At 37.2% G+C, this 18,374-nt stretch overlaps 1 protein-coding gene across 2 annotated transcripts in view; it reads left to right on the top strand.

Annotated features, from left to right (window-relative positions):
• Nucleotides 1-3,079: 3,079 nt before the first annotated feature.
• Erlin1 (ER lipid raft associated 1) overlaps nt 3,080-18,374 on the top strand; it is a 33,700-nt gene continuing 18,405 nt past the window's right edge. The window contains exons 1-7 of one of the 2 annotated variants that reach the window (XM_005407685.1): nt 3,080-3,188; nt 3,512-3,635; nt 5,361-5,442; nt 9,335-9,381; nt 11,023-11,084; nt 13,256-13,381; nt 15,008-15,081. In XM_005407685.1, the coding sequence (XP_005407742.1) occupies nt 3,523-3,635; nt 5,361-5,442; nt 9,335-9,381; nt 11,023-11,084; nt 13,256-13,381; nt 15,008-15,081 (504 nt within the window). In that variant the 5' untranslated portion in view covers nt 3,080-3,188; nt 3,512-3,522. Of the gene's footprint in view, nt 3,265-3,511; nt 3,636-5,360; nt 5,443-9,334; nt 9,382-11,022; nt 11,085-13,255; nt 13,382-15,007; nt 15,082-18,374 lie in introns of both variants that reach the window. The other variant, XM_005407686.2, reaches the window with a different exon arrangement.

The following is an 18,374-nucleotide window of genomic DNA, read 5'->3' as shown; positions in this document are numbered from 1 at the left end:
CTTTGAATCTCTATTCATTATAAAAACCAGATTATAATACAACAGTTCAATATGGCTTGGGACAATATGAAAGTTCATGAAGTAGAACCAGAGCACAAAATAACGTAGTAGGTTATCCCTGGCTTTGTTATTGTGGCAGTGATTGTTCACAGTACTGAAGACTAAACCCAGGACTCTTTCACTGACATACATTGCCAGACCCTTTTTAAAATTTTTATATTTTGAGATAGGGTCTAACTAGTTGCCCTAGCTGGGCTCAAACTTGGTGATCTTCCAGCCTTAGCTTCCCAGAGTGCTGGGATTACTGACACATGCCACCACATCTGGCATCCGTGTATGTGCTTTAGGAATTAAATAGGACTTACGGTAAGGTAAGTATTGGGCATCTTCATTATGTAGTCTTTTCTGAGATGAGATGTCTTATCTCCACTATATGTGTATAAAAATCATGTTTAGATGGTTCAGATCTTGCCCTATAAACTGATGCCATCATCTCACCAGCCCTGTTTTTGCTAGTGCTGTCATTTTTCCAGTCACTTATGTTTGAAACCTTGGAGTAGCCTATCTTTTTTGATCATCAAGTATCACTGTTTTGGGGCTGGGGATTTAGCTCAGTGGCACAGTGCCTGCCTAGCAAGTGCAAGGTCGTGAGTTCGATTCCTGGTACCAGGAAAAAAAACCAAAAAACAAAACCATAAAAAAGTATCACTGTTTCTCTGCAGAAAGCAGTCTGTATCTTGCTTCCCTAGTTTTTAGAAGGTTTTATTTATTTGTACTGCAGGAGACTGAATCCAGAGCTTCATGTACACTAGGCAGGTGCTTTCCATTCAGCTACATCTGCAGCTCTCTAGGTTTTAAAAATAAACATTTATTGGTATCTATTCTTCAGGAGATAGTAATCTAGGTGGCAAGACGAGAAACAATACAGGCAGTACAATAAAAGTGTTCACCTGGTGGTCTGAATGAACCTTGCAGGTCATCTAAGTATTGTAATTATTGTTCAGGAATTTTTTTTTTTTGTCAGTCGTGCATTTTCTGAATATCATTGTAATAACTGATAAGAATTTTGCTACATTGTGGGGTCCACTTTGATAGTGTGTGACTGCGGTGATGTCAGGGCAGCCTGATCTATGATTTGGACAGGAAGTATGAGTCAGTACAGACTGTTACAGTGAAATCAGCCCAAACCTGTTTCTGATACGTGAGTGCACTGTTCACTTTTTGTTGGGTAACAGCTTTTCAGAGTTGAAGTTGTGAATTGTATACTACATTTCTTTACTTAATCCAAGCATTATTGCGATATACTTAGAATATATATCCAGAAAACACAGGGGCTAGCAAGTTCTTCTTCTTCTTTTTTTTTTTTTTTTTTTGAAAGTTAGAATAGCTAAGCTCTACAAAGATTTACTTGGAACAGATAAAGTCCCACACAGTCCTAAGCAATAAAATCAAATGAGTGATACAGGTAAGTACATTTATTGAAGGGAGTGCTAGAGTGATCTGGCAAGACTTGCTTTAATGAAGATTTAAAGTGATTCTATTTGCATCTTTTCATTTCCACTGCTCCTCTGATTATAACCTGGGGCCTGCACTTTTGTAACCACCTGACTTCCTGTACCCACTGTGTCTCCACTTTCAGCCATTTTGCATATTCACTGGCCCTAAAGCACTGCTTTCCCATATTTCCCTGCCCAAGAGATTAAAGAACCTTCCAACACTCGTCCACTTTGTCAAGTTGTAGTCCTACCACTACTACCTTCCAAGGCGTACACCATTTCAGCCCAATGTACTCAACTATCATGTCCTTTTTTCCCTTGTATTCATCCATCTCCAACATGTATCCTGTTCCCTTTTTATTTTTGGTAATACATGCGCATGGTGCAGAATTTTTGTTACGGTTTAGATCTAAAATGTGCTCCAAAAGTCTCACATGTTCAGAATTGGGGCTTTCAGAACGTGATTGAATCATGAGATTGCTAACCTCATCCATTAATGAGTTCATAGCTGAATGGGCTATTAGGTAGGCTCAGTTGCAGGAGGTGGATCAAGAGAGGGGCAGTGTTCCTTTGGAGGGTATCACTCTTGCTCTGGCTATCTTGCTTGCCTGCCATAGGTTGGGCGGCTTTCTTCTGCAGTATCCTTCCATGCCATGTCCTTTCTCCTTTGGAGCCAGCCAGTCAGCCGTGGACTAAAACTTGAAACCCTGTGCCAAATTGAACCTTTCCTTTAAGTTACCGGTGTCAGGTATTTTGTCCCAGGGATGGAAAAGTGACTAAGACAATTTTTAAAGAACTGAAGAATATGTAGTGAAAAATCTTTTCTTCTGTCCTCTAGCCATCCAGTTCACCTACCAGCAGAACAGTGCCCTGCAGATTTTCTATCTCTGGCCCTAGCCTATCAACCACTCCTTCCCAATGCCAAAGGCTTTGAGGAAACTCAGTTTACTGTTCGCTCCCTGGAGGACAGTACACAGACACAGACACAGACACACACACACACACACACACACACACATACACATACACACACACACGAGTCCTCACATGGTTAGCTCATTCTGTTTCTGTTTTCTGGAGGACCTTCATAAAGCCTCTTGTTTCAGAATTCTGACACATAATAATAAAAAAAAAAAAAAAGTCAATGATGGTACAGTTGGATTGAATAGCTTTCTCTTCTGAACTTGCATAGCACTTTTCCTTGCAACAAGCCAGGCTGTTCCTGAAGTACAGGCTCTGTGCCTGAAGCATAAGACTGCATAGTTACTGCACACTAAGGGTTCAGCATAAGACTCAAAAGGATAAATAAAAGGAGTGGCTACCACATTGAGAGTGAAAAAGTGAGTTCTTTGTACCAGAACAAACTGATCTGTCCCCTGTCCCAACCGGCCCTCTCTTTTCCTCTGCCTCCTTTTTTTACTATCGACTTTCCTCCACTGGAGCAACTGATAAGTGCCCAGAGGAACAGCGAAGCGTGCTCTCAACCGTGCGCGGTCGTGTGCCGGGGAGAATTTTGTCCCGTCCGCACCCCGTCTCCTGGAGGGCGGGAGGGGCACGCTGCGTCTGTGCGCGTCCATCCGCGCGCAGCCGCAGTGCTGGGCGAGTGGGCGGGGCCGGCGGCTGGCGGCTGTTGGAGCGGCCAGGCCGGAGAGGTGGCTGCACGTGCGGGCGGAGGCGATGCGTCACTGATCGGTGAGGCGCGGCGGCGGAGGGGTCTGCCTCCCTCCGGTGCCTGTGGCTGAGCCCCTCCTCTGTTCCTTCTATCCGGGTAGGGACGGTTGGACAGAGGGCATCACGACGCTTACCATGCGGGCGCGGACCGAGCGGGCAGAGGGGCTGGCGAGGGGAACGTGGGCTCCGCAGGAGCGAAGAATGAGGGGCGAAGAATGAGGGGCGAAGAGGGCAGGCTTCCCCGGCTCGGCCTGGGAGAGGGCTGCAGGTCTTGCAGAGGGAAAGGGTGGAACGGGCGGGTTTGTCACTCACTGGAACTGAGAGTCCTTTCCTCCCTCACCCAGGAGGAACAAGGATGAACATGACTCAAGCCCGGGTTCTGGTGGCCGCAGTGGTGGGGCTGGTAGTTGTCCTCCTCTACGCTTCCATACACAAGATCGAGGAAGGACACCTGGCTGTGTACTACAGGTGAGCGACAGGTGCAGTCAGCCCTGGCTCTAGAGCAGATGGAGCGGGTATCCCCGTCAGTGTGGTGCCTTGGGAAGTTGCTGCCTGCGCGGCGCCCTAGAGGCACTCCCTAGCCCTCGGGAAGGCTGAGCGCTGAGGAGGCTTTTGCGGAGCGAGCTGCGGGTTTTGGACGGTCTTTCTGCACAGGTTAAGACTCCTTAGGAGGGAAGGAAGCGGTCACTGTAACTGAAGAGACGGACAAATCACTTAGAGTTTGTACACGCTTTTATTTTGCCACTGTAAATGCTCTTGAGGAAATGTGGTCCCGTGCTCGCTTCAACAGCACATAAGATAAAATAGGAAATGTCCTATTCATGAACTTGCTTTAGATTTTTCTCATTAAAAACTTGCCAGTGTCTGATTCTGTCTTATAAACTCTTGGTGACCGTGACAGTCTTTACACCTTCAGGGTCCATAAGCACAACAGTAATGGGGCCACCCTTCTTCCTGTTTCTTTCCAAGTAGAGAGATGGTATGGGATGTGTGGCTGTCTGGTTGAGCTGGCATACCTTTTCCTTCAACATGAATACCACAGGTTCTTTTCTATACAGACTAGTGAAAGAGAAGCAAATTTGCAGAGAATCTGAAATAGTGGTATATTCAAAAAGAGCTTCAGTTTTTTACTTGTTTCCATAGCTCTCAAAACTTTTTGCGTTCAGATCCATCGTGAATGCTAGAAAAAAAGTAATTTTAGTGATATGTCTTAGCAGGTGAAAGTCCAGCATAATAAATGACAGTTTAGTCCAGATTTCTGTTCAGTTTGGCATTGTCTTTTGACAGTAAAACCAAGGAAGGATGATTTCAAGATACGGCTCTCAAAGAAGTATTAATGAATCTAAAACAGTTCATCTTTTATTAGATCATATGACTTATTTATAAGCCTATTTATGTTTTCAGGACAAAAAGTTAAATTGTCTGAATTTCTTATTCACTGTGTGAAATAGAACTTTTCGTTTGCTCCCAGGTTACCTCCTTTTTATAATTTACAGGCTGTGCTTTCATAGTTCTCATATTCTAAAATTTAATGAACAAGTCCATATATTATCTATTTGTAATATCAATCTCTTACTTTTCATCTTTCCGTGCTAATTTTTTGTTGTTTTTATACTAAAAATATGTTCCTGGTATTTTGATTATCTTGCAGATAGATTAAAAGAATCATGAATCTCAGAAATTTTTCCTTTCCTTGAAAGTTTACCTTGTCTTTTTTTCCAACCCAGTGATTAAATGGATAATGCTCTGGCTTGTCTCTCATTATGTGCATTAAATTATTCAACTGGGAGTCTTTAGAATTTTTTCCCCAAATGTTTCTCAGGAGGTTTAAAGATGAAGGAGAATCCTTTGAACGTGAGACCCAGAAGTATAGTTAGTTGAGCTTATGAAACAAGCTGTAACATCAGCAGTTCAGTTTGATCTTTTCAAAATTTTTAGGTGTGTTAGCTACTCTAAGGAGCAGTTGTTCCTTATCAGTAACTCCTGTTGGAGAGGCTGTAATAGTTTAGACAGTAATGGCAAACCTTATAGAGCTCTCAGTGATACAAACATTCTGCTGTGGCACACATGCCATAGGTTTGCAACCACTGGTTTAGAGGATGAGTAAGAGTGCATATTGATTATAATATTTTAGATTAGGAAAGAGAATTTCTCTCTTTATAATTTTGTCAAATTGAAACATCTTTTTTGCAGGGGAGGAGCTTTACTAACTAGCCCCAGTGGACCAGGCTATCATATCATGTTGCCTTTTATTACTACGTTCAGATCTGTGCAGGTGAGTGACTCCTAGGGATTCCTGATAGACAGGTGTAACAGGAGTTACCACACTACTGGGTGGAAACGGATTTTCTTATTGCTTAAGCATATGTTAGTACTTATTTAAATGGAAGAGATAAGTTTGGAGTACAGTTGTCATAGCACAACTTAATGATTTAGAACCACCTCACTATCTTCAAGAAAATTAGAAGTATGAGCTAGGCAGTATGAAAGGACTAACTACCCCTATATCAGGCAGATTTTCTGTTTCTACTATCACAATAAAAACAGGAATTAGGACTACCACTAGAAATAAAAACCAGTGATTACTTGGTTTAGAATACTGTTTTGTTTCCATAGAGGTATGCTCCTTGGCTACTGTTAACATGGAGGATCTGAAATTTTATACAGTGTTCCTGCCTCACAATTTTTTGCCTGGTATATTAAATACAATGTTACATGGTACCTTAGTGATGTGATACTTCGACATCATTTCAGAATATTTGCAATAAGTGTCTCATTAAAAAGAATGTCTTGGCCTTGGAAGACACTTAATAAATATGTTTTGACATAGCAGGATGATAAAAATATGATTAAGCTATGATTACCTTTGCAAATTCAGTGTGATTGTAAGTCTTTGGATTCACATTTATCTACCATCTGCTGTTAATTTTTCAGCAATTAAAAAAACTTGATGTTATTTAATCTTACAATTTTAATTCTAAGCTTCCTGCTAAATGGGAGCTTAATTATTAATAGCTAAATCCCTCCAGATTTCCTTACAGTTCCCCTTTTAAATGACTTTTAAAAATGTATCTATTGAAATGAAATATACTGTTCTCCAAATAACACTGATTTCCCTATTTCTTTTCCATTCATTCTTACCATGGTTAATGCTGTTGCTTCTTTACTCGTCCTCTCTCCCTCTATTCTTTCTGTCCTGTCTAAACTTTACCAGCCTTTTTATGACTCATCCCAGATTCCTTCTCTTCTGATCCATATCTCTTAAACTCTGTATTAGTTTTGGCCTTTGTTCTTATTTAGTAATGTTGTCTTGTATTGTTCTCTAAGTTTCTGTGTGTGTGTGTTCCAGAAAATCTCTAATCTTCTCAAAGGCAAGAATTGTAACATATTCTAGCAAAAAAACATTTGATATAGTGAACACTGGGAGTTTGCTCTGCATTAGTTGTATGACTTTGATAAAATCACTTCATTGTTGGAGACTTTGGATATTCCTACGTGAAAGAAGAAATTATAATCACTTGACCTCACTACCAGCTTAAGCAGTCTATAATGATGTTAGCAACAGCATCATCTGATGTTTAGAGATTAGGGGCTTGTTTAGATCTTGTTTAAAGCCAGGTATGTCTGCCTCTGCTTTCTTGAAGCTTAGTATGTTAAGTAATACTGATGCAGAGATATATAAAGAAGACACAGACATAATACTAAACAGGTTTTAGAGCTTAATTATATGTGTAACAAATACATTGTACTTGTAATATAGTGATAAGCTATCATACTTAGATGCAAATGAAATTAATATAAAGATTTAATCAATTAGTATACTTTGCATCTACAAAATATTAAATACTAGAGCCAGTGTAACTAAATAGAATGTTCTTTATATGTGACATAATAACATTTTAAGAAAAATTAGATTAATGAAATTCTCTAAAGAAAGTGCTCTTATTAGCATAAGACATAAAAAATTCATTTCTAGGAATTTTTGGAGCATGTTAGAAGATAACATCCCTATTTAAAGAAATGGTTTAACAAACTTAACAATTCAAGGGAATACATGTGAATGTGAAATCCTATATGTGGTGTATAAAAAACAAAGCTTAAGGAAATTATATGAAAACTTAGAATCTTTAAAATACATAAAATAAAAATAGACTCGCATTATGTATGTGTCTGTGTTTGGTACTGGGGATTGAACTCAGAGCCTTTGCACAGAGTTACATCCCCAGCCCTTTTTCATTTCTATTTTGAGGCAAGATCTCTCTATGTTGCCAAGGCTATGCTCAAATTTGCTATCCTCCTCTGCTAGCCTCCCAAAGCTCTGAGATGACAGGTGTGCGCTACCACACCCTGCTTAGACTCACAAAATAAATACTCTGTCATAATCAGAAGATGCTTTTTATGAGTAAAAAGGACCATAAAAGTAAAGATAGGACATTAAACATTTGACATCAGACTCCTAGTTCTTCTAAGTTTCAAACTGGCTAGGGAATATCCTTTAGGCTTAAATAGGAATATATATATTTTACTTCAAGTTGATGTGGACTATGGAAATTGAATTAACATATTGAAAGAAAATAAGTTGAATTCATCTCTTCATCAGCTCTCTTCATTTTACCTAAGAATTTCTGTAACATTTACCATTGCCCTAATTTCTCAATCCAAGACTTATGTTTTATTCTTTTTTGTCTTGGAATTTTACATCCACCAAGCACCTCCTTCCACTATTATGTATTGACAGCTTCCAGTTTTCATGGCCTTTACAAAATTAACCTAAGTAATGATCCTGTAACTTACCAGCTGATTTTCTTGCCTTCAGATAAGATGAATAATGAGAACCACATCACATATAAGTAAAAGAAATAAGCAAAAAACTTTTTTTTTTCTTTTTTCCTTGGAGTGCTAAAGATTGAGCCCAGGGTGTTGTGCTTGCTAGCAAGTACTCTACCACTGAGTCACATCCCTAGCCTGACATTTTATTTTTTGAAAGATTCAAATTTCATGACTGTATATAAGATGAACTAAAGATCTCATATGCCCTAACCGACATTCAGCGTTCTCTACCTGATGTTGTACTGTTTTCTTAGAATTCACCACTTGTCTGAACTGTGCCTTCTACTTCAGGCAACCTGATCTGCATATACATAATATGTCTTCAGCTTTATGTGTTAGAGTGGACATTTATTGAACATAAGACATACTTCTGCCTACTCTCTTATTTCCCCTCTATAAATCTAACTTATACTTTAGAAACCTTTTAAGGCTATTTTATTCCCTGTAATTTTACTGGTTCCCTGTCATTTAACTCCTAACAGTTTAGTTTACATTATTTTGTACCTGTTGATGCATTGCTTTATGAGAATTTTATCTCTTATGCTGGATTGTAACTTTTTTGAAAACAGGGACCATGCTTCCTTTTTCTGTTTCATAAAGTATGCTACTGTGTGCTTGTTAAGTGCAGTGTATCCAGAACATGCTCATTAGGGTGAGCTCTTTGAAGCTTTTAGAGTGCAGTAAAAAGTTATTCTAGATTCAAACAAAGGTGTGTCATGGCAAAACAGTTAAGAACTAGATTGTTCTTAATTGTAGGAGAAAGCAGTACTGGTATTGACACTTGTATTAAAAAGAAAACTGAAAGAGCAAATGAGAGATCACTAGGTCCTGAACTAAAATACTGACTATAGCTTTGGAGAAGAAAGTTTGTTGTTGAGTTCAAGGGCAGCTTTGAGTCATAGGGCACTTGTATGCATAAAATAGTTACCCTTTATCTTTAGTGTAAACAGTAATATTAGCCGGGGATTCAAAGTTCAGAACAGAAATCCTAGTCATGATATCCTTGTGGGTGAGCTATTAGTTTGCAATCCCAGGCCAACTCCAGACAAATAAAGGACTCCTTAGAAAGTATTTTCTACTTACTAGCAGATTGAATATTGACTCTTTTCTAGTGCATTTTTATTCATAACAGCTATAAAATATTTTGTCTGAAGTCTCATTTCTACTAGGAGATAAAAAGAAATGACTACTGTGAAAGCTAATCTTTGGGGAACTAAAATTGTAATGGAGCACTCCTGTATTTACTCTCAGCAGCTCTCCAGAGGTTTGCCTCTGGGACCAGCAGTTCTTTGACAATATGTATCCTGAGGTTTGATGAGCTATTTTTTCTTCCTCAGACAACACTACAAACTGATGAAGTTAAAAATGTGCCTTGTGGAACAAGGTAAGGTTTCTTTTTGCTGACCAACCTCTCTATAGTTCAGATGGATTTTCTGTTCTTAAACTTGTGATCACTTAGACATTTTCACATAGACATGACAGTAACAGAGGAATTTCAAATCTGAGTATCTGAGCAAAGAGCAAGGCCTATCTCCAGATAGGAGTTTTCCATCTTAGGAACCAGTAAAGCATTATTAAAATAGAAAAAGTAGAGTTTTAGAACCAGCAGACCTAACTTTGTATATCAGCAGCCCATATCTGCTTTAATGACTACTTTTAATATACTTTATTTTTTGGAGCAGTTTTAGGTTTGTGGCAAAATTGAATACAAAGTACAGAGAGTTTTCATATACCCCTTATCCCCACTACACACACAAATGCTTTTATTAACTTTTCTGTGTTTGGTGCCAACATTTGTAAAAATCAGGCATAGTAATAGGACATACACTGCAGGGTTAATGTAAAGATCAGAATTAGTGTACAGATGTTCCTCATTTAATGACTTTCCCATTTGGTGACTGGACTTACGACCAAGTTGTGCTATTCAGGTTTAAAACACACCACTCAGATTTACAACCTGTGTTTTTTTGGGAGGACGGGGTACAGTTCTGTATATCTTGTTTATAGAACTTCATTGTCTTTTTTTATACAGTACAACTTGTTCTTACAGTACTGTAATTTTTGTTCATTGTACTGCGCAGTACTAAAGTTTTATGTTGTCTTATACATTACAGTACTGCATGTAGGAGTTATATAAATAAAACCAGAGTCATCAAATTGGAGTTTCCTTTGACCATTTCTTTGTTCTGAATGTAGTAATATGCATACTATATACAATTCCTCATTTAGCGACCAATTCATTTAATGACCTAGTTGCCAGGCCAGAACTCAGTCATTAAAGGAAGAATGTCTGCATATAAAGTACCTACCAAGTGCTTGGTCCAGAATAGTTGCTTGATAAAAGCAAGTGTAAAAACCCACCTCTTTCTGATCTGTAGTGTTAAATGCCATCTAATTTAGAGTTTAATTCAGTAGGTCTGGCATAAGCCCTGAGAATTTGCATTTCTAAGAAAAATTTCTGGGTGATGTTGATACTACTGATCTTAAGACCTCACTTTGAGAATTGCTGCCCTAAAGAGGTTTAGGGAAGAAAGGCAAGCAAGGCGTAAGTTATTTCTACAATATACTCACTATATTGAATTATATTAAATTAAAAATGTGAAGTTCATAGTACTTTTTAAATTATCGATTTTAAATGACCTAAAACATTATTAGTCTACAGTTTCAGTAGGTTCAGTCCATGATTGGCCAGCTGCAAAGTAGAAACAGTGACGGAGGTGCCTGGTAGAGGAGTAGCTGCCCATGTCATGGCAGCCAGGAAGCAGAAAGAGAGGGGAGGGGCCAAAGACAAGAACATATCCTTCCAAATCATGCCCCCAACGATCCACTTCTCCCAACCAGGCCCAACCTGTGAACATGAGACTGTGGGGAACACTTTAGATCTAAACCATAACAAGATACTTTTTGAAAAAGGACCAAACTTTCCATGTTTAAGTTAATATATATTTATCACATTCTCCCTATCTGTAGCTCTTCTATGGATTCCCTTTACTGGCTCACACTTTTCTCATTTGTTTGTTTTTAGTGGTGGCGTCATGATCTATATTGACCGAATAGAAGTAGTTAATATGTTGGCTCCTTATGCAGGTATGTTACCCTCTATTCTGTTGTTTTTATAGTTGTAACCAGAATATTTATAAATGAGAGATTCCCCAAGGAATAGGAAGATAGTTTTAAAGTTTTATAACCTCATTGATTACTGATAAATATAAAGGAATAATCATTGGAACATTTTTTATTTCTAGAGAATGGAGTTAGAAATAATGCATGAATTCTAGAGAGAATTAACTTACTGCAACTTTATGAGTTAGTCTTCTCTAGGCTTAGTGTTTCTGTGAGCACTGTAGTTATTATTTTTACAGTGAAAAAGTAACATTTTATCCAGTCAGGATGAAAGATAATTTCCTTTCATGTTAAAAATCTGTCGCTGATAAATTCCTTGGATCACACTGATTTGTTACCATAAAGAAGTCTTTCCTGTGTAGAGAGTTGCTGTAAGTTGAGGAATAAAGTCCTCAGTGTGTGGAAACATTTTCTTAGTAAGAAATGAAAACCGGTTCCCGGTACCAGAGAAAAACCAAAAAAAAAAAAAAAAAAAAAAAAAAAAAGAAATGAAAACCCACAGACATATGGGATCAGTATTTAATTCAAAAACTGAAATTGCAACTTTTGAAGAAGATAAGCCATTTTATCTTGTCCTGGTAGTATGTAGGGGGCAGTGTGTTTGTCAAGAACAACTGAAAAAGGTGAAATTACAGGCTTTACTTTCAAGGGGTTTTTATTTTACTTGAGCAGATTTGATACAGACTGAAAAAAGAGTTACATTAGAATGTAAGGTCATGCCAAATTTCACATCACTGGTACAGAGCACAAGTAGTGAACAGGTTTCAGAGCAGAGAGCAGCATATGTGTTACTGTTGAGTGGATTTGAATCATATTTTTTTAGAGTTTGTTTTCCATATCTTTTTCACCTGCAGTTGGCCCTTCGTATCTATGGGTTCCCCATCCACAGATTCAACCACACATCAAAAATATTCAGGAAAAAAATTACATTTACAACTAAAAATGTGCAGACTTTTTTCCTTATCATTATTCCCTAAACAATACAGTATAACAACTGTTTACATAGTATTTATATTGTGCTAGGTCTTACACGTCATCAAGAATTGATTTAAAGTGTATGAGAATATGTGTATAGTTTATATGCCATTTTATGTAAGAGACTTAAGAATTTGTGGACTTTGGTATCTCCCTGGGTTGTTGAAACCAATTTTCCATGGATAAAATGGGACAGACTGTTGTTTCCCTGTTCATAAATTGTGAAAATGGATTATGATTGAAAATGGAGAAAGAAAAAACTTTTCATCAGAGAAAAGAGGACATTGTTAGATCACCAATCTATTGAAAGCGATCAAGCCAAATGATTTACCTAGCAATTATTTGTTGATGACCTTTCCATGAAATGTGATCTGGAATCAAGTTGCATCAATCTAATGTCCAAACAGCAAGGCCAGTGGAGCATATTCTGGTGTCTGAAGACAAAACACAGAAAACAACGAGTTTTAGTAATTAGAACACACCCTGGAGTGGTCTAGTATGTACCTCTTGGGACATTTATGAAATGTTTTGCTTCTGTGTTTCCAAATATGAAAATTTAGGAGATGTTTTTGTTGAAGATGAGTGCTCATGTATGTAGACTGCCTGACATAAAGTCTAGTCCAGGATGTGTTAGCTCCTTCCCCTTCTAGCCTAGTATCTTTTTTTTATGGCCTTTAAAAGCTACCTTTTTAAAGAAATGCTCTTTTCCAGCTGCTTCCCTCTTGGATTCTCACTGTTCCTCAATTAGTTTAGTCTCTCTTTACCTCTCAGCTAAAGTTTTGCTTCTCAGTAATTGCCTTAACATTTTCACTGCCTCTGCTCTCTATACTTCTCAGTTCATCTACACTGCTATCAGAGAATAGATCTATGTCATGCCCTTACTTGAAAACTTTGATAGTTCTTTATTTACTCCAAAACAGTACATACTTTCCTTAGCATGGAGTTTGAAGTTTGCACATTAGGATTGTGAATGCAAGACTATCTGGAAAATTGAGCCCAAGGAACTCATCAAGGTTTATGAGTTGTGTTTTATATTTTCACTATTTTGTTTATACTTTTACTGGTGTGTAAGATACCACTCTAACTTTTATCCTAAATGAATTCAAAGATACCTGAGTCATTGTTGGGTAAAAGAGACATGGGTTGTACCTCTCTTCCAGTGTTTGATATTGTAAGGAACTATACTGCAGATTATGACAAGACCTTAATCTTCAATAAAATCCACCATGAGCTGAACCAGTTTTGCAGTGCCCACACACTTCAAGAAGTTTACATTGAATTGTTTGGTGAGTCTCTTATTTAAATATGTCAATTGTTAGAAATCTTATTGAGCTCTTTTACTGGTGCTATAATAATACTATGTGCTATTTGAATGTTTCTTCTGAATTTATAATAGAGTAATTGTCTTAAAATACTTTTATCTCAAGTTATAATTTCTTATATAACTTTGTGGAGGTTAGAAAAACTTTATTCTGGTTTTGCTGTGATTACTTACTGGTAATTAGCCTTGATGCTATTTTAATAGATTGTTTGAAGAAATTTAAAAGTCTGTGTTTGGGGCTTCCCAGGATCCAGCTCCATGTTCAAGATTTGGTTAGAGGACTAGCAAGATTTAACATACAGTTGTATTTATAGCTAGGACTATTATAGCCAAAGGCTACAAAACAAAACCAGGAAACGGGATATGGATGAAACCAATAGGAAACCAAATACAGGCTTCCAAGAGTCCTCTCACAGTGGAATTGCAAAGTATGTGCTTGATTTGCCCAGTAACAACTCGTGATGACACGTGTGAACTATTGTCTACCAAGGAAGCTCATTGGAGACTCAGTACCCAGGGCTTTTACTAGGGGCTGGTCATATAGGCACCCTCTACTTAGCATGTACCAAACTTCCAGGCTTACAGATGGATACGTATTCAGCATAACTACATTGTTTGTATAAACAGTTCAGCTATAGTGAGCCACTAGTATCAGTTCTGAAGATGGTGGAAACACTCCCCAAATCCAAGTTCCCAGGTACCAAACAACAGCCAGTTTACAAGCAAGTTTTCCTAAGATCACAGTCTGAGGCCTGCTATGTTAACTTTCTTCTTCACAAGTTTCATTTCTGGTAAAGATCTGACCAAGGAATGGATTGTTGCCATTGGTTGCTCACTTATAATCCCTCCTGGAATTTTTAGTGAATTAAAGGGAGGCATAAGAATGGTTCATCACTTCAAAACCCACCAATTGATTCCTCTTTGATAATTGATAATCACTGTAGTGGCGTGTGAGGAAACAGATTTTTCTTGATTTGTCACATCACTCATCATTTTAATAATGATGAAAATATCATTGAAGTGAATCAAAAATTCATGGGTTACAAGACCAAGTGAAATGACAGCATCTTCACTATTCATTTTGTATATGCTTCAAAGACTTTCCTATGAACTTTTTCTTTCTTTTTAAATCTATGATAATAATAAGGCAGAGGTTGACAGGAATGAAATGTAGTTATTTTGGAATTTGAGTAAAGATTGACAGTAAGAATTTGCTTTTTTTATGAGACTCAGGATACATATTATGAGCCCCAAATTAAGATGCTAAAATTCTAGATTCTTTGCTTATTGAATAAACTGATTTTATACAATAAATAAGTTTATCCAAAGTTCAGTTAAATAAGTTTATTAGATAAACTGTTGGGGATAAACTTAATAAAGCTGCTTGTCATCTCCCTCTTAGATAATTTCTTACACTTCCACACGAAAGAAAAACTGCTTCATATGTCTTACATATGAGAGAGTGTATCCTTATAAAAGTATAATACTGTGAAAACTTTGTATCTCATACTGACTGGCTTTGTTTTGATATTAATATGAGGTAAAAAAAATTGAGTATGATGAAATATATTGTTACTGGCTTCAAAAACAGATCAAATAGATGAAAACCTGAAACAAGCACTGCAGAAAGACTTAAACATCATGGCCCCAGGTCTCACTATACAGGTAAGTCCTTTTCCTAGGAAAATTCTCTGAGAGCTTTGAATTTGATCCTCCTTTCATCTGATTATTTATTCATCAGTTATTTAAGTGAAGTACTGTGGTGATGTATAGAATACTTTACTCAACTTGACTTTAGGTCTCTGCCAAAATGAAAAACGTACTTTTATAGCTTACCATGGGTGACAATTCTTATGTTCTCTTAGAGGGATATTTATCAGTAATTTATGTGAAGTACTGTGGTGGTTTATAGAATACTTTTCTCAATTTAAATTTAAGTCTCTGCCAAAATGAAAAACATACTCCTGTAGCTTACCAGCGATAACATTCTAGTGAACTCTTAGAGGGAATTTATACAGTAAGGCTTTTACAGGAAACAAAATTCATATTTCTGCCCTGCATTCATAAGTACAGTAATGATAATTCATCAGTGTAAGAGTGAGCCTTGCTGACAGTAAGATGAAGAAGTTTAAACAGTAATTCTAGTCAAGTAGATATCAAGAGTATTAATTGACAGGTAAATTCTTCAGAAAATTATTGTTCTAAGAGGGCAGACATTTCAAAAGAGTGTGCCTAGGACTATAGTTGAGTTGAGATATTAGGTAGCTTGGAAAAATTAATTGGATTTATGTGGAGGAAAGAAGTGAAAAAGGTACTTCAAGTGAATAAGATAATCTGATTCAAGTGAATGGGATAAAGCAAAGTAACAAATGAATTAGAGGTGGTAAGGGCACCAGAATTGGGAGGTAGAATGGTGAGAGATTATATCCTGCTTTTCTGGGTCATTGTCTTTTTAGCTTGTGAGCTGAAATCAATTGGTGGATTATAAGAGCAATTTTAGTGGGTCATTTGTTCCTAGAATAGGAAAAGAAACACATAGTAAGTTTAAGTATTCTGTGCACCTTTAGTTTTATATAAGTCTGTGGGAGTGGGCATTTATACTGCGTGTCACTGCAAAATGCGTTTATTACTATATCCATGGTCAATAACATTTGAAAACACTGCTTTAGATCTGGATTGCCCTAGAAATGGTAGCATGGCTTCTCTGGCATCCTTTTTCAGAGGCCCTCAGAGATCAGTTATGAGCATTACTGCAGCTAAAGATAAAGATTTGTCAGGTATCTCAAGTTTCTGAATTCTTTTTGCTGAAGGGCACTAATACTAAGAGTGTGCATTCAGTGTAAGTGATGGTATGTGCAGTTCTCATAAATGGGACTGGAAAGGTGGACTGGGTATTCCCTATAGCCAGTTCCTGCTAGTCTTCTGTCTTAGGTGCCTGAGGATAAACCACCAAAGTTAAGGGGTGATTGGAAGTTTCCTTTCTTTTTTCTTTTTGTTTTTGGTACCAAGAATCGAACTCAGGACCTTATGCTTGCCAGACAGGCTCTTGTGCCACTGAGCTATATCCCTGGCTTGAAATTTCCAAAAGTAACTGTGGAATCGTCTTGGTTGTCCACACTTTTGTGGCTAGAGCAGCTTTATAATTTTAAAAATAGCATAAATGGGAATGTCAAAGATTCTTAGATTTTGCCCAGGTTGTTACTCGGAGCTATAGCTCATTCCTTTTAACAGCTGCCTAGAATTCTTTGCCTTATATTACTGAGCCATTTCTCTGTTCCCATTTTTTGATATTAATAAACTACTATAGTGAATATTTGTGACATGTCCTTGTTTGTACAAATTATCTTTCAAAGTGACTGTACAAATCCACATTCTTCTCAACAGTACATGGAAATACTTGTTTCCATATGACCTCACCAGGATTACAAACAGTCAAACATGCTAGGTTTTGCCATATACATGTGTTTTTATATCTGCGTTTGATTTGCATTTAATGAAGTTGAACATCTTTGATATTTTTATTGGCCATTTATAATCTTTTCTATCAATGGCCTGCTCATATCCTTTACCCATTTTGCTGTTGGATTTTTTAACTGATTTGTAGTAGTTCTGTATATATTCTGGGTATTTTTATATATACAATCATATATGTTGTAGAAAACAGTTGCATATTAAAATGATCAAGAACAGGGGCTGGGGATTTAGCTCAGCGGCAAAGCGCCTGCCTGGCAAGCACAAGGTTGTGAGTTCGGTTCCCGGTACCGGAGAAAAACCAAAAAATAAAATGATCAAGAACAAAATGAAATATACCAGTAATTTTACTGTGCAGAGATAACGTTGTTGTATATTTGTAGAGTCTTCTTAAAAATACAGGAACATATGTTTGTGTGTACCTACTAAACTAAAGTGAAATTTCACCATACCTGCTTTTTTCACTAATAGTATATGCATGTAGATCTTTCCAACTCTAAAATAAAGGTTTACTACATCATCAATTTTAGTGCTTATATTTAGTGATTTTCTATGGCTTCTCCTTTTTTTCTGTTATGTACATTTTACAGTGACCATGCTTATCTGTACATCTTTTAAAGGCTTTCCCTACGATAAATTCTTAAGAGTGGGATTGATGAGTCAAGATGTATTCCTTGGGCCGGGGATATAGCTCAGTGGCAATAAGTGCTTGCCTGGCAAGTCTGAGGTCATGAGTTTGATTCCCAGTACCAAAAAAAAAAAAAGATGTATTCCTTGTTTGAGGGCTTTTTAGATATATACTGCTAAATTACCTTTCTGAAAAATTTTACCAGCTTATACTCACTCATCAGCAGTGTTGGTGAGCTATAGCTCCTACACACTTGATTGTGTGATTGTACCCAAATAGTTAGCAGTTAACAAGAATGTAAATCTCCTTCCCCTTTCTTCTTCTCCCTCCTCTAATTCCCCTATTCTGATTTTCATTCTTGTTAACTGATAGCAGAAGCAATCTCTTTCATAATCTTTTTGGAGAAGATTACTATGGTACTCTGTATTAATTATTGCCTAGACTGGTAGCCTCCTGTCCTTTCCTACTCTCACTTTTATCCTTGCCTACTTCATTTTCTGTACAGCATCAAGAAGAAACTTTTGAACTTTTTTTAAAAATAAAAACAATTATTGAATCCAAACACATAGCTTTGTAATGCATTCTTTCTTTAAAAAACATTTTTTATTTTATCGGTACTTTTATCAGCATTTTATCATGTACATGTTTGCAGTACATGCAGATTAGAGTCATCTTGGGAAGTAGATATACAGTATATACATACTACAGCTTGTTTCTTTTTTTTTTAAATCTCCTTCCCCTTTCTTCTTCTCTCTCCTCTAATTCTCCTGTCCTGATTTTCATTCTTGTTGACATTATTAATGTTGGCTAGTGTATGATGTTTACATTCATTGAGGTTATTGGGTTCCTGTACATGACA

The sequence above is a fragment of the Chinchilla lanigera genome, unplaced genomic scaffold, assembly GCF_000276665.1.
Source record: "Chinchilla lanigera isolate Chin_1 unplaced genomic scaffold, ChiLan1.0 scaffold00106, whole genome shotgun sequence".
NCBI lineage: Eukaryota > Metazoa > Chordata > Mammalia > Rodentia > Chinchillidae > Chinchilla > Chinchilla lanigera.
This window is presented reverse-complemented; position numbering and strand designations above follow the sequence as displayed.